Below are 15,831 nucleotides of genomic sequence, written 5' to 3' on the forward strand. Positions count from 1 at the left end.
GGGTGCTCTAGGGAAGGACAGCACACCGGCGAGTGTTTTACACAAACACGTGCCCGTCACTCACACTGCATCGGCGCCAGGCACAGGCCCCTCTGCATGGGCCGGGCCCACGGTTTCCTGGGCTTTGCCTGCCACCCGGATCTCCCCACAACCTTGGGCAGGGAACTGCCCCTGCCCAGGCAGCCCCCCGCCTCAGCCCCATCCCCTGCAGACAACGGCCTGTCGCTGGGAGGCCTGTGGTCCGGCCACTGCCAATTCCAGCAAGGCCAGGGCACCCAGGCCAGCAGAAGAGCCGCATTCTGGGCCACGGCTGGGTCGGGGGAGATGGGTGAGCCCGGGGTCAGGAAGCCCTGGCCCGCCAGCCCGGCCCGCGCCTGCCGCTGGGTCTCTGGCGCTCCAGGCAGCAGCTGTGGCCCGTGTGTTCACTCTGGACCGTCCTGTTCTCGGGGAGCTGCGGGTGGGTCACGTCTGCCCGTGACTGCCAGTCTGGTCCCCCAGGACACGGAGGAGGGCGGTGGGTGTGAAGCCCTCCCTGGGAGGGCTGGCGGTGACCCACATCCGGCAATGTGAGCCCTGGAGCCCCGCTTCTGCCCCCCGTGCCCCCCGCCCCGCCCCGCCCCGCCCCGCAGAACACAGCTGCCAGGGCAGGCAGCGCCGTCTAGCTACCGCTGGACGTGAGTCTGGGCTGAGGGCGTCTGCTGGGGGCTCCGCCGAGCCCACGCTGGGGACAGGCGGGGCCCGGGCAGTGGTGGGTGGCCCGCTGGGGTGCTGCGCCCGTGTTGCGGTGCCGGGCCGGGCCGGGCCAGCAGTTGGCCGCGGCGGCGGCCGGCCAGCCTTCCCGGCCTCTGATGAATATTCATGAGTGGAGGAGGGTGAAAAAATTAATCTGCTGATCCTCCGATGGGCGCGAAGGTAACGATATGAAATCTAATTATTCGTCCCAATATTTCTAAGCCCTCAAACTGAGACTGACAGGCTCCCGGCCGGTTTAACGCTTATCACTCTCCGGCGCGGCGTGTTCGCTGCGCGATAAAAGCCCCGTGCGGCTCTGCTGACGCTGCAGAACCCCCGACTTTCTGTGTTCCGGGCGCAGGGAGGCCAGGGCCGCCACCCCCGCTGGCCCGTCTGCCAGCCCGTGCCCTGCGGCAGCTCCCCAGGGGCTGGGTGCGCACCCATGAGGGCCGGGCGGGCAGGAGGGGGCCCGGGGCCTGCGCCCCGAGTCCTTCACCTGGGCAGCTGCCCACTTCGCCGGTGCGGTTGCCGTGGCCGGGTCAGGCTCCTCTCGGCCTCTCTGCCCGTCAGATGCAACGCCTGGGCCTGGCCCGTGGGGGCTGCTGTCATCCCAATGCTACAGGGGCAGGGGCGGCGTCTAGGGACCGGCCAGCTCTGGACCCCAAGCCCACGGGGCTGCGACCCCCGAGTCAGGGGGTGACTTCCAGTCCCATCTGCGGGGACTTCCTGTTTCACCCTCCAGAGCAGCCCCGGATTAGAGGTCCCAGCCCCCAGCACGGGCAGTGGGGTGCAAGCTTTGGCCCAAACTCTGAGACGCGCGTGAGCAGCCGGCCGCCTCCCCTTGCGGCCCGCACGGCGTCTTTTCTGCCTCTAGCCGGCCGGGCAGGCATGTCCAGGGCCAGCCCCAGCCCATTGCCCACCCGGCCTGCAGCCCCTGGCAGCCCTGTCCCCGGCACAGCAGGCAGTCTCGTCAAGCTCTCTGGGCGGATCTGAGAACACCCCTTGTTCCCCCAACAAAGGGGTCAGTGTGCGGCCCCCGCGCCGTGATAACCATCGGAAACCCTATCCCTGGCGCATCCGCCGTGCAGGCAGCAGCCGCCGGCCCGAGCCCCGCCGGGCAGCGTGGAGGCAGCCCGGGTGCCATGCTGGGGGGGCCCAGGGAGCCCACGCCCCGCAGAGGTCAGCGGGTCGGCCTCCTACCCCACCGGCCCTTGTCTCCCCGAGATGCTGAGAGCCTGCTTCACAGCCAGAGGCTGAGGCCGCGAGGTGATGGCGCCGTCCACGCCGTGACGTGCTGCGTGCAGAGCGGCCCTGAGCAGCACGTTTTGCACGCCCAGCGCCACCCCTGGCGCCCTCGCCCGCGCACCTGCTCACTCACCTCTCACCCCCTCCACCCACTCACTTCTCCAGCAGCCCCGGGGCAGGAGAGCCTGTGGCTGCAGGGACCGCGGCATCAACAGTCTCCCTGGTGGGTGCTAGAGTCGGGGCAGGACAGGGCAGGAGGGGAGCGAGCTGGACGGACAGGGCAGGCTGGGGCGGGGAGGGCAGCTGCAGCCAGGGCAGCCAGGAGGCCTGCAGCGATAGAGGGGCTGTGTGGATGGCAGGGGGGGCCACGTGGCTTCGAGGTCCTGGGGCTCAGAGAAGGTCCTGCCAGTAAGGGTGGGCCTGGTGCCCGTGACTGCCCTGGACCCAGGGGAGGTCACCCCGGTGTCCTGGGACCAGCTGAGCCTTTTCCTGGGCCCCCAGGAGGCCAGTCCAACTTGACCCTGTAGTCGCAGCTCCCAGGCCCTGTGGCACATTCCCAGCCCCTATGCTGCAGGCAGGGAAACTGAGGCAGGAGGGGACAGAACCAGGCAAGGCAGCCTGCAGGTGTCTTGTCTGGGCCTGGTTCCCAGACTGCTGCCCACCTGGTGCTCCAGCTGGGCACAGACTACCCCCCGGCTACCTGGTGCTGCCATGTGCAGCTCTGTGGGTTGAGTGGTGACCCCAGAGTCACGTCCACTGGAGCCACTGGACATGACCTTGCTCAGAAAGGGACTTTTGCAGACCTGATGAAGGATAATCCAGGGGGTTTCAGAAAGGACTACCCAGGCGGACCCTAAATCTGGACAAGTGCCCTCGGAAGGGGAGCCACGGTGAGGACGGGCCCAGGACTGCTGGCAGCTGGCTGCTGGAGATGGGCGGGAGGCCCCGGCTGGGACCAGCCCGCGGACACCAGAGTCGCGAGGACATCCTGCTCAGCGGCCCAGGAGGACCACGCCCCCGGCGTCTCCCAGAGCCTCAGTTCCCCATGTGTACGACGGGGCATGATTGCTGTGGTCCCAGGACCTGCTGGCACTCAAGGGTGGGGCCCGGGCGCGGCCAGCAGTGGGGACCCCAGCACCCCACATGGCAGGAGGGGGACGCTGACAGTGGGCGCTCAGGCACAGGGCCTCAAGGTGCCCATCATGTAAAGGGAGCCCCACTGCCCGCCTCTGGGCTGGGGGCCCCGCAAGTCACAGGGCCTGTGGCGGTGACAGGCTGGGGCTTTTGAATTTATCGCCATTGCAAACAGATGTAAGTAGAGTTAAATGGGGAGGGGACACCCCCACGATGTCGTGCCCTGCGTCCCCACAAGCCCGACCAGAGCCCCCACGGGCTGTCATGCCGTGGGGTTTGGCTCAGGCATGCGGCGACCCCGACCCCAGGCAGCGCAGCTTCTTGCAGAGGCCACCCAGGGACCCAGCCCCGGGGGACACCCCGAAAGGCCCCCTGATTCCTATGTGAAGACGCACCTGTGGCCACACTGGTCAGGACCCAAGTGGCCCACCCACCTCGCAGGCCTGTGCTGCCTGGACGCTGACTAAAGGGCATAAGCCCTGGGGGGGGTGCTGGACAGCCCTGGGGGTGGGCCGAGTCAGCGAGGCCAGGATGGGGGGTGTTCGCTCACGGTCCCCCACCCCATCCACTAGTCATCCCTCCCCCGCACCCCAGCCCTCATCTGCCTGTCGCCCCCCAGCTCTCCTAGATGTTTCCTGTGTCTGCTGCACATTTTGAAGCTGACTCAGTCTCCGCCCTGGGTTTCCAGTGGGGGCGGCCCCCGGTCAGGAGAGCGCACGGCGGTGCTGCCAGTGGCCCCCGGGGTGCCCGCGCCCCTGCCCGCCTGGGAGTGGTGGCCTAAGGATGTTTGGGCGGGGCCCCCACACCACACAGGCACCCCTCTCCCCTCCTGCTTTCCAGCGAAGACAAACTCCCTGGAACCGACAGCACCATGGGGGGGGGCGGGGGTGCTGGGCGCCATCAGCCCGGCTGGATAAGGCCCGCTGAAATGTTATCAAAAATATTTAGACAATAAATGAAGTATCGGAAGGCGTGTGTATCTTTGAGAATCAATCATCTGTACGGTGCGTCTGGACACTCGGCGCCAGGGCGAGATAGCGGCTGCTGGCGAGATAAGGGTTAATCAAGGATTTAATTCTGCGGGAGATAAAGCTGCAGGCGGGAGCAGCAGGCCCTTCCTCCCTCAGAGCTTCCCTGGCGTGCTGCCGTGCACCCCAGTGCACCCCAGCGTGCGCGCCGGCCTGGAAGGGCCTCGCTCCCCAGGCTGACCTGTGCCCAGCCAAGGGGGACAGGCCCGGAGAGGCGGCGGCAGCGCTGGGGGGCCGGGCCCACGGGGGTCTCTGGGCTGGGAGGATGTGGCCTGCTTCTCCTGCTGTGATCCGATCCCAGGGCCTGGCGGCTGCTTCCTTGGGTGGGGGGCCCATGGGAAGGGGGCACTGCTGGTGGGGTCAAGCCTGGGACACGCTCATCCATGACGGACGCGGCGGCCATGTCCCAGAGGACATCTCGACCCGCACGGCGCCCACTGGGCGCCACAGAGCCCCGGCCTCCCCCAACCCTCGAGAGCCAGCCGTGGCCCGCAAGCCTCCCGTGACTGGGGGCTCACTGTCTGTCCAGTGGTGGGGCCGAATCCACCTTGGAGCCCTGACCACTGTCCTCCCTGCCTGCGGCCATGGACCAGATGGCTGCCCTGCTCAGCGGCGGGCACCATCCCCCACCCCAGCCGTGCCCAGGAGCCAGCCACAGCCCACCCGCCCTCTGTGGTGAGCAGAAGGGCTTCAGGCCCAGGCCTCAAGGGCCACATAGGGCTTCTCTGACCCCGGGGTTCCAGAGATCATGGATATGCAGAGGTCAGGGGCCTGCTGGGGACACGTAGCACAGTAGCCGGAGTGGGATGTGGCAGCAGGTGTGGCAGGAGTGTGGCGGCAGACGCCTGGGCCTGGGCTCCTCCCACGCACTCACGGAGGGGCTCTGGACGTGCCTCCTTGAGTCTGCCAGGTCTCTGACAGGTGGTGTGGGGTGTGGGCAGCCCAGGGGCCTCAGCTGGATGGCACATTTGCCAGGGAGATCGTCCAACTGCTGGGGGCATGGGCCGGCCCAGGGACGCTGGGTCAGCACAGCCTCTGCACTGGGGAGGTCGGGGCAGGAACACAGGCCTGGCCTCTGTGCTGGGGCTCCTGCCTGCAGGAGGAGGCCCTGGGGTACTTGCTTCCCCACCTCTGCAGGACACCCAGTGACCACAGGGTCAAGCAGAGCCAAGGCCGGCCTGGCCCGCGCTGGGTGGCCCCGAGCGCTGGGCGCACAGTCCCCAGCAGTGCCCTTTCCCCGTCCCCACAGGACCCCCGGGGGGAAGCGAGAGGCTGTCTCCCCATGTGAGGGGCTGCCCCTGAGAAACCACCTTCCTTGCGCCAGGCCCAGCCGCCCCCCCACAACCCCCACACACTCTTACTGTCCGTGCTGAGGACCCCTCCTCCAGGGAGCCTGCCCCGCCTTCCCGCCCCACATCCCAGAGTGCCCAGCAGGGGCCGAGTGGCAGCGGGCCTGACGCCGCGCTGCTGGCGTCCGCAGGGGCTGTGCCCGAGGCTGCCAGGCAGGCGGGCTCCTTACCAGTTCTGCCTGCCCCGGAGACGAGGCTCTGCTCTGGATGTCCCCAGGAAACGGGCCCCAGGACAGGCCCTGGGCCAGGCCACGCCGCGCCCGCACGCACCGCTGCCCGTCCTGCAGCACCAGCTCCAGCTCGTCTGTGGAGAGACATCAGAGGGTGAGCGGCGGCGGGGCTTGCTGGCATCCGGTGCCGGTTCTGGAGCTGGGGCAGCCTGAGCGGGGACACACATCTCCTGTAGCCCGGTGGTGGGCCAACCTGCAAGCCCAGGACGCGCCTGGGCCGGGCTGCCCTGCTGTTGCATGCGGAGGGAGGGCCGTGAGGAGGGGCTTGCCGTGCCCCAGGCAGCACCGGTGGGGGCGTCACTGTGGTTCCCGTAGCTGTAAGACGGGGACCCGGCACCATCTGGCTCTGCCGGCAGCGAGCACTATGGAACCCACGGGGCGTGCACAGCACAGGGCCCGGCTGGAGAAACCGAGGCACAAGCCGCATGCTCCCCCCACGGCCCTCAGCACAGCCAGACTGTCCCAGGAGGCAAAGGCCAACTCTGTGTCCTCCCTGCCACCGAGTGGTGCCCCCGGACCTCCTCTGCCCTCTGGGCGGCCCGGCCCCTGCTCTCGTGAAGCCTCTACCCCACGGAGGCTGCGAGACCCGGCCGGGGGACCAGCCACCACACCTGCGCAGGTGGGCCAGTGCCCCGGGGTGGACAGGGCCTGCGGCCAGGCACCAGGGCCCACCCACCCGCCCCCCCAGGAGCTGAGACCTTGTGTTGTGAGCTGAAGGGCGGACCCCAAAAAATAGGCCCACCCAGGACCCACGCTGTGTCTTCACCGGATGCGGGGCCTCTGCAGAGGTGCGTGAGCACCGGGTGAGTACAGGCCTCGAGGCCAGCACCATCCTCGCAAGAGGCCCGGGAATAGGCCTGTGGGGAAGGAGCCGCGAGGAGATGGAGGCAGAGGTGGCCACACAGCCCGGGCCGCGGGCTGGGAGGGGCAGGAAGGAGAGCGTGGCCCCGGGACAAGGGACCTGGCTGGGGAGCTCGCTGGGCTCCGTGTTCTCACACACCAGGTCAGGCATGTGGGGCACGGCAGCCCCCAGACGCAGCCTGCTCCAGGCTCAGGCCCTGGCGGGGCCAGTGGCCACTCCCGAGGGGGTCCTCCGCAGGCCGCCACCCTCTGCTGGCCGAGGTGGGGTCCCCTGGCGCTCTGGTGCCGCCGGGCCCATGGAGGCCTCACATGGCCTGGCCTGGTCCCCGCGTGCTCTGTGGCAGCCCCACTTCCTGGAGCCCCAACCGGGCAGGCTGTGGCCTTAATGGGCCCAATTATCAGATAACCGCCAGCCTAATGGCAGAGATAACGTGCGCGTACACGGGAGGCCCGGCTAAACGTTGTAACTGGGTCCTTGTCTTCCCCAGGGCAGATAAGGTGGCAGGGGACCAGGATGAGGCCAGGAGGCCGGCGCCCCCTTATCAGCCCTCAGAGCGGGGTGGAGGCAGGTCCGGGGTCTCCGCGGCCCACCCACAGGGGCCCTGCCTCTGCCAGCCCAGGCCACGCAGTCCTGGCCAGAGCTCTGCCCAGGCCGCCATCCCCACTCCCCCCGGCCCCATGGCGCGGCGCTGAGCGAGAGCAGCCCCGGCCACCCCCAGCCCGCTCCGACGGCTGACCCGAGCCTGGCCCCCCAACCCGGCCCCGCGTGTCCGCATGGGGCCGGGGCGTGCACGAGGCGGGGAGAGGCCCCGTGTCCAGCCATCTGGCTGCAGCACAGCTGTCCCGTGGGCCCAGAGCTCAGCTCCCCAGGCTGGCGTGCAGTCGCCAGGGGCTGGGCCTGTGTCCTGCAGCCCCTCCTGCCAGGGCGTCCCCTAACCCTGAGGCCTCACCAGCCCCATCCCGAAGCTGAGAGGTGCGGGGTCACTTGCACTCCGGCCTCTGAGCAGAGACCCCACGCTTCTCCTGCTGCAGCCTGGCCGGCGTGGGCCCTGCCTGAGAAGCCCCTGGGCCCTGTGACGAGGCAGAGACGGCAGGCAGGCCCGCTGCCCCGCTCTCCTCCAGTGACCAGAACACTCCCGAAGTCCTGCCCGCTGGAGCTGGCTGGGCCCTTCGGGACCCTCGGCTGCGCTCACCTCCTGCGCAGGGAGGGCTGGGGTTCTGCCCCCCCATGCGGGGATGCACGGGGACGGTGGGGGCCCAGGTCTCCCTGGCAGCCAGGAGGAGCCATGGGCAGCCCTGGGGCTCCTGGGACGCCTGGGAATGGCACCCAAGAGCCCTCGTGGATGTGGAGGGAGGAGGCAGCCAGTGGTGTCCCCACCCCACCCAGGCCAGCACCCACAGGCAACGGCCACGTCCCTAATCGGAGCCGCAGGACCGGCGGGCCGAGTGCCCCAGATAACAGCGTGGCTGGCGCGTCCCGGCAGCCGTGCGTCCTCCGGGTATCGCGCGCTGCCAGAGGGGCTGCCTCCTGATAAGGCGACCGTTCAGCACGCCAGGGGCAGGACCCCACGCAGGGCTGGCCTGGCCAAGGCCAGGGAGTCCTGGAACCGGGAGCCGAGGGTGGAGAGCAGCAGTGGTCACCACGACGACCCATCTCCCAGGTCCAGGAGGCCCCTGTGCAGGGCACGGCCTGTGCCATCGTGCACGCTGGCAGGGGGTGCTCAGCAGCCTCTGGTAGAGGGCTGTTCCGGCGGCACCCCTGTCCCCTGGCTGAGCCCGGCCAAAGAGATGCCCAGCAGGGACCCTCTCCCAACCAGGGGCCAAATTAGACTGGAAAAGGGGGGCTGTGTGGGGTGCCGACTTCTGGTGCCCGGGGGGCTGGGCGGAGGTGGGGAACAAGGGAAAGGGGGACGAGAGCTGGGGGCAGCAGGGGGGCTGGAGGCGGCAGGCAGGAAGACTGTTATCCTTAAATAGCATCTCGGAGAGCTGGAGGCCCCAGATGGAGGCGCCATGGAAACACCAGCTTCCCGCCACACCCACAGGGCCCAGAAGCCGCGCCCCACAGGCAGACTCGCGGGAGTGGGGACAGGGCCCTGGAACTGGGTGCTCGGCCAGCCACAGGCCCTGCTGGGGCAGGGGAAGGGAGGGAGCCACTGGCCTCGGGGTCCTTGGGGAATGTGCCCATCAGGACGGGCTCCCCTGTCTCTGTCCCCTCCCCGCTGCTGAGCAGCCAGGTGTGCGGGCACAGGCGGCCCCGGCTAGTCCTCCCTGCTCTGCCGCCCAGGCCTACCCGCAGCCGGGGCAGGCCGGCTCTCTGCCTTAGCATGATGCCTGGCACACCCGCAGGAGCCCCTTCCACCACACCGCGGCGCCCCCAGCTGGATCGCCCGGGGCAGGGGAGGCTGCGCCTCAGACCCAGGTCTGCTGAGCAGCGGGGGAGGCTGGAGCCAGGCCTGGCCGAGCCGTGCACATCAGGCCCGCATGCCCTTTCGGGGGGCGGCGGGCGGCGATGAGGGAGAGGGAGGGAGGCAGCGGGCGGAGGGCGGCCCCATGCAGCCCGCCGAGGCCTGGGTCCCTCATCTGCAGACAGGTCCCTGGGGGGCAGCCTGTTCACCTGGCGGACCCCGGGGCCAACAGTGTCGACAGGCGCCCGCCGCAGCGGGACAAGGACACCCTGTCCTGGCCAACAGCCCACATGTCATCCCAGGACACGCCGCTGGGGCTCAACTGTGCCCCCGAGCGTCTGTGAGGAAGCGAGGGGACATGCGGGCGGCCGGCGTGACTACGGGACCTTGACGCCTGCTCGAGCCTCACTGGCCTCTGAGCGCAAAGAAGGCAGCAGCGAGGCCGCCCCTCAGGGCCGGGTGCGGGGACCGAGCAGAGTCAGGGCCTTCTTTGGAAGCCTGGGCCAGCTCCCGCTGCCGCTGGCTGCCTGAGCCTCAGTTTACCTGCTGGGCTGGGGCCGTGAGGAGGGGGGGCATGCCCGTGGTGTGGCCGGTGCTGCCCTCTCCTGGGTGCTGGGCGTGCTGCGGTCCCTGAGAGGTGGCCTCTGACCCCACGGCTGCCCTTGGCGCTAGCTCCGCCCCGTGCCCTGGAGTCCTTGGCGGCCTACGGGCAAGCTGGGAGCCACTAGGGAGCTCGAGCAGCCTGTTCAAGGGGGTGCTGTAGCCGGCTCAGGCCCCGGTTCCCATCCGACGGGGGTCCAGGCCTCCAGCCAGGACTCTCTGCCCCCAGCCCCCACCCGCAGGCCCCCGCCCTCGCAGCCTCAGCTTGCGGCCTGTCCTGCGGGTGCGGGGGTCTGAGCTGGGGCTCCGCCCGTGCTGATGGCCGGGGCCCCTGCAGCACAAAGTCCAGCTGCCCTCGGCTCCTCCTGGGCAGGGGGCTCTGGGGCCAGCATGGGGGCACCCACTGGGGCCCCTGCCAGCACCCGCTTATCTAACCGGCCCCATCGCTCCTGCCCGGCCCTGCCCAGCTGGGCCAGCTGGCCTGGCGTTGCTGGGCGTGGCCTTACCGCAGGGACCATGCTGTTTGCCTTTGGTAAGTCACAGAGAATGGGAGAAGGCGCGAGGGACAGCAGGAAACCCCAGCTCGGCCCTGGCAGGGCTCCCAGCAGGAGGTGGGGAGCGGCAGCCCCAGAGAGCCTGCAGCCACACCCCCTGCCCATGTGGGAGAGGGTGCGACCCCTCAGGGTCACGTAGCAGATCAGGGTGGGTGGAGCCTCGCCAGGCCCCGTCAACAGACGCTGCCCGCTCTGCAGACCGGACCCCCACCTGTGCCCAGCCTCCTCCTGCTCTCCCTGGCCCCCGATGGAAGGCACGGGCCGGAGGGCGGGCAAGGCCCTGCAGGACAGAGACAGTAGAGGGGCAGCCCCCTCCCGCAAGGTCTACTGTTCCCGCCACAGCTTCGGCAGCTGACCGGGTGGGGAAGGGGCTGCCTCCTGTAACTCAACCGCCACGAGCCTCTGCCGCTCCGGAGCCTCTAGAAACAGCCTGTCCGGGCACTGCCACGGGCCAGCTGGACAAGCCCCTTCCCCACCCCCCCAAGCCCTGTTCCCCTTCATGCAAAATGGGGGAGAGGAATGCCTGCCTGACAGAGCCCTGCAAGGCAGAGGACATGCTTTTGGGGTTCCCTGAAATGGAGGTACCAGCGTCCACCGGTGTCACTGGTGAGAGGGCTCCCTGACAGCTCAGGTGGGTGCACCTGACCGACAGCCCTGGCCCCCGAGTCCATGGCAGGTACCACGGGGCAGGGCGCAGCTGCACCTGCCAGCCCGGTGCCAGAGCTGTGCCGTTTCCCCCACCTGGGGGTCTCACCAGCCCTGGGGAGCGGTCCCGCCCGGGGCGCTGACAGGCTCGGGCCATCGTCTGCTGTCCACCCGCCAGGGACGACAGGGTTAGCCCCACAGTGCAGGTCTCCAGGACCAGGAGACCCGGGCTGCAAGGCCCCAGCCAGTGTGCCCCTGGGTCAAGCCATACCTGAAGACCACCTCTGCCAACAGAAAGGGACGGAGCTTGACGCCAGCTCCGGCCTTGTCCCCCGTGGCCTGGTCCTTGGACAGGCGCCGCCCCACCTCTGGCGCCAGGCGCCTCCCCCCCACCCTGTCATTCATGAGGAGAAATGGAAGGGGCATGGCTGAAAAAGAACTTTACATGTGGCAAACGGCCCATTCCCTGCCAACCGACAGCAAGGCCGGGCGAAGCTGAGGGGCTGCCAAGGCTGCACGGCTAGGAGGGGGCACGGAAGGGCGGTGCCCAGGTCTCCCTGACCTGCAGCTGTGGCCGGACCCAGGCCTCGCCGGCAGTGGCTGGTGCACCGGGTGGCTGGGCCTGCCCCATTTCACGGGGAGAAGGCCGCCAAGCGGAGGAAGCCCCCCGAGGCCCCGCCGGCGCAGGAGATCCCGGCCCTCGCCCAGGCCTGGCCCAGGGCACCCCCGCGGCTGTGTGCACCCGGAGGGCGGGCTGATGCGGAGCAATGGTGGTGCCAGGCAGGACGGGCTGAGGCCCCGGGAGCAAAGCCACCGCACTCCAGCGTCACTCTGTCCCCCGCCGCGGAGCTACAGAGCCCGGAAGGCCAGGCCGCAGGCGGGCGCCAGGGGACTGACTGGCGTCCTCGGGTCCAACTCCACGGCCTCCCAGGACCTGGCCTGGAGGAAACAGACCCAGCGCAGAGTCGGGTTCTGGCCCCGAAGGCCTCTCCTGGGGTGCCCATCCCTGCGTCCCTGCTGAGGGCAGCCCGGCGGCCAAGTCTGCACCCAACCGCTCATGTGTACTGTGGAGGGTGCCAGCCCCGGCCACGAGCAGCCCGCACGCGCGGCACTGCCTCTCGCAACCGGGGGCCGCCTACCTGCTGCACGGGGCGGCCGCACCCACCCACCGCGACCGCCCGCCCCCCCCCCCCGCTGCCCTCTGCCCACGGTGACCCCACAAGCGCCCAGACCAGCTGGCACTCCATGGGGCTCCCGGGGGCCGGGGACAGGGTGGAGGGTGGCAGCAGGCCCGCGCTCCCTCTGGGGCCTGGCCAGCTGCAGCACTATGGGCCTCCTCCGCCCTCCCGCCGAGCCCTGCTGGCTGCACAGCAGGGGCCCCAGCTTGGGGCGACGCTCCTGGGAGCAGACAGCAGAGGGGGCTGGTGGGTCGGGGATCAGTGTGCACCAGCGGGTGCCAGGCACTGGGCCGCCCCGGCCTGGGTTGGAGAGGGTCCTCGGGGGCCTAGGGCCAGGACCCCGCTGGGGTCTCCCACGTTCAGGCAATGTCATCGACGGCAGCGCTGCCCTCCTGCCCCTGGGCGCCGCTGCCTCTGATGTCCTGGAGTGGATGTCTCCGCGCAGGACAGCCCTCAGGAAGGGGCACTGAGCGCTGTGGCCTGAGACCCCAGGGCACACAGGGCTGCAGGACAGCGGCAGGAGGCGGAAGTGGAGCCAGACAAGCCGGCCCAGCCTTCACGCCACAGGCCTGGGAGAAGGGACAGCTGGCGGGACCCCGGGCAGGAGCCATCCCCCCACGGCCGGGGCTGCGCGAGGCCGCCCCCAGCTCGGCCGCCCCACCTGCCGCACTCCCGCTGCCCAACCACAGGGCTGGGGGCACCTGGCGGGAGGGGGCAGGGGCGCCGGCTGGGTGGCTGAGCATCGTCCCGCTGGAGCCCGGGCCCCTCAGTCGTGGGGTGAGGAGGGCAGGGCCCCGCCCAGTGCCCCGCCCGCCCGTCCGCCCACAGCAGCCTTGCACTTGGCTCCCTATCGCCCGATCGCTGGGATTATTGATTTTTTGGCCTAGAACGGCACCCCATCTTTATCGGGCTGAACCCTGCCCCGGCTAATGGTGGAGCTGGGACCACATGGGATAGCCAGAGAGCAGGGTGGGGCCCTTGCCACCGCCCGGGGCCTGTTCAGGGCTGGTGGGGCAGGCCTGGCCCGTCATCTGGGCCCCAGGCAGGGGCCAGAGCTGCCTCTTCTGGGCAGGCTGGGAAGTGCTCTGGGGGGTGCAGCGAGCCCCGGCCGGGCCCAGGGGTGGGTGTGGTCTTGGCCTCTGCTCTCTCGGGCGCTGCCAGAGCAGCCTCGCCAGCAGGGGCAGCTACAGACAGTGGGGCTGAGCCCTGCCAGGGGCTGTGTGCCGCCCGGACCCCACCCCACCGAGGCGCCGGGGCCCTCCCTGCTGGGCCCCGCTCTGCCTGAGGCCCGCAGCTTTCCTGGCACCTCGCAGCCCAGAACCTCACGGTCTTGGCACCTGCTCAAAAAGCTGAGGGTCTCCGGGCCATGAGCTTCACACCCTGGAGGGGAGAGAGGCCCCGAGTCCGGGGAGGGGGCAGGGTGCCTGGCCCCCCGTCCAGCCCCGTCCTGGCGGGCGCGAAGCAGGATCTGCGATAAGGCAGAGAAAATGCCTCCGGGCCCACGGCTTATCGGCTCCCGTGGCCGCGTCCCGGCCCCTGCCCCTGTTTTTCCAGGGGCCGACGCCACCGAGGGCCCTTCCTTCCTGCCGGCCTCCCGCTCGCCACCCTGGGCCCCGGCCGCCCGCCCGCCTGTTCCTGCACCAGGCTGGGGCGTGGGGTCTGCGCCCTGCTCGCTCCGCCTGTGGGCCCGGCCGCCGCAAATGGGCTGGAGGCAAGTGAGTTTGAGCAGACTGGGGGGTCTCACGGGCAGGGGCTGCTCCCCTACCCCGCCCCGGGCGAGTCCTGCTGACGGGAGCCTGGGGGAACCACAACTCTGCTTGGGAGCCCACGGCGGTGCAGAGCCTCACCTGCCGGCCACAGGCGGCGCCCGCCCTTGGGGATGGGCGCGTTCCAGGGACCCCCACCCAGGGCGCCCAAAGGTGAGGCCTGGGAACTGTGCCAGCCCCTGCGTGCGGGGCCCAGCAGGCTCCCTGCCCACGGCCCCTGGGCCACCCGCCGCCCAGGAGACGAGGGTCAGGGTCCCGGCCAGGTCCTGGTCCTCTCCACGCCCCTGAAGGGCAACAGTGCCCGGGGGAGGTGGGCAGGCGCTTGCAGGGCCTCCAGGCAAGGGGCTGCCCCCTCCCCCCACTCCCTGCGCAGGAGCCCCGGCTCTCACCGGCCCCGCACTGAGCCCACAGCCCAGCTCTGCTGGGGCCCCGTCCCGGAGCTGCAGCCGGCCCAGCCGTGTGCCAGCGGAGACCCCTGTGGCCGGGACCGCCGCTTTGACCGCCCCCCTCTCGTCAAAGCCTTACAGGGCAGCAAAGAGAAACGAGCCCGCGGCCACCAACGGGGCACCCGGCCACGAGGGGACGGCTCTGGGCAAGTTCCTGGGGGCCGGACGCTGAGCCAGACCCGGCCCCGGGCACGCAAGCTGGGGCGGGGGGACCCCTCGGCACAGACTTCGGGAGCCCGGGGTGGGGCCAAAGCCCTGCCTGCACCCACATGGCCTCGGTCACCGAGGGCCCCGGCGGCAGGGGGGACGGGGAAAGTGGACACGGACGCCTGAGTCTGCAGGGGCCACGCGGCCCAGGCGAGAAGGGGGTGAGGCCTCGCTGGGCAGGCAGCCCCCTCCTCGACACGAGACACAATAAGCCCCGAGATAGCATCGAGCCTCGTTTCAGGCCCGCGCGGGCCTTTCGGGCAGGATATGACCAGCCCTCGAGCCGATGGCGGCCCCTTTGTCCCATCTCCGGGGACCGATCTTATCGGCCGCGTCCACGGCTGCCGTAATGGAAAAACGTGGTGAGGAAATCAAAAGTTACGCACAGAGATAGAGAAATAATAAATAAATAAGGAGCGAGGTGTGGCGGGGGCTCGCGGGAGGGCGGGTGACGGCCCGGCCCGGGTCTGGGTCAAGCCTCAGGGTCAAGCTCCAGCCTCAGTGTCCCCACCTGCCTGGGGATGGGGGAGATCCCGCCTGCCGGCCCGGGATGCCCGGCCGAGCCCGCTGACCGCCGAGAGCGCCCCACCCACGCCGCGCTGGGGACGGCACAGCCCAGCAGGCTGGAGAGGGCGCCGGCCGGCACGCACGCCCTCGCACCTCCGCCCTGCAGGACCTCCCGGCAGGAGCGTGTCCCTCCTGGTCCCCGCCAGGCAGCCGAGAAGGGACGGGGGGCCAGGGCTGCCCCGCACCGGCAGGGACCCGTGGCCGCATGGCGAGGACAGTGCCGGGGTGACAGTGAGGTGAGGTGGCACCAGCCGCGGTGCCAGAGCAGGGCCAGGGAGCCTGGCCGCCCCCGGAGGAGGACTTGCGGGGAGCTTCTGGAAGGGAAGCCGGCCCCAGAGGCCCCGGCGGGGAAGGCCTGCGCCCTCTGGTGCACGCAGGCCCTGGCGGGGCGCAGGCCCACGTGCGGCCGGGTGAGCTGGTGGGGGCAGGAAGCCGGCAGGAGGGCGGGGAGGAAGCGCCTGATTAGCACCCGTGGCCGAGATAGGCCGCGGCCGCAGATAGCCGCTCCCGGAAGGCGGTGAGGTCACTGGGCAGGAGGGCCGGGAGCCCCCCGCCGCTGCTTACTCACCCGGGCCAGCGTCCTCGCGGAGGGAGGCCCGGAGCCCGCGAGAACACACGGGGTGGGCGGGGGCAGAGGGACGTGGCGGGGGCGGCCCCTCCCCGGCGGGGTGTGTGGTGGGGCGCCGGGGCAGCGCAGGACCTCCCTGGGCCTGCGCCTCCAGGAAGTGGGGCCACAGCTGTCACAGGCTGCCGTGAGCTCCCAGCGCCCCAGCCCACTCCCACGCGGCGGCTGGGGGTCTGGGGGAACTGGCGAGGGTGCCCCCGCCCCCTCCGTCCCGCCAAGGCCACGTCGCAGGGCCACTCCCGCGGGCGCCGCTGCAGCA

The 15,831-nt window shown here is 70.4% G+C and overlaps 1 protein-coding gene across 1 annotated transcript in view; it reads right to left on the bottom strand.

Moving 5' to 3' along the window:
- ZFPM1 (zinc finger protein, FOG family member 1) overlaps nt 1-15,831 on the bottom strand; it is a gene marked incomplete at both ends in the record, with an annotated part of 48,452 nt that overhangs the window by 6,263 nt on the left and 26,358 nt on the right. The window contains one exon of the mRNA XM_084257442.1: nt 5,659-5,792. Coding sequence (XP_084113568.1) covers nt 5,659-5,792 — 134 coding nt within the window. The remainder of the gene's footprint in view (nt 1-5,658; nt 5,793-15,831) is intronic.

This window comes from Talpa europaea, assembly GCF_964194135.1.
Source record: "Talpa europaea genome assembly, chromosome: 16".
NCBI classification, from domain to species: domain Eukaryota; kingdom Metazoa; phylum Chordata; class Mammalia; order Eulipotyphla; family Talpidae; genus Talpa; species Talpa europaea.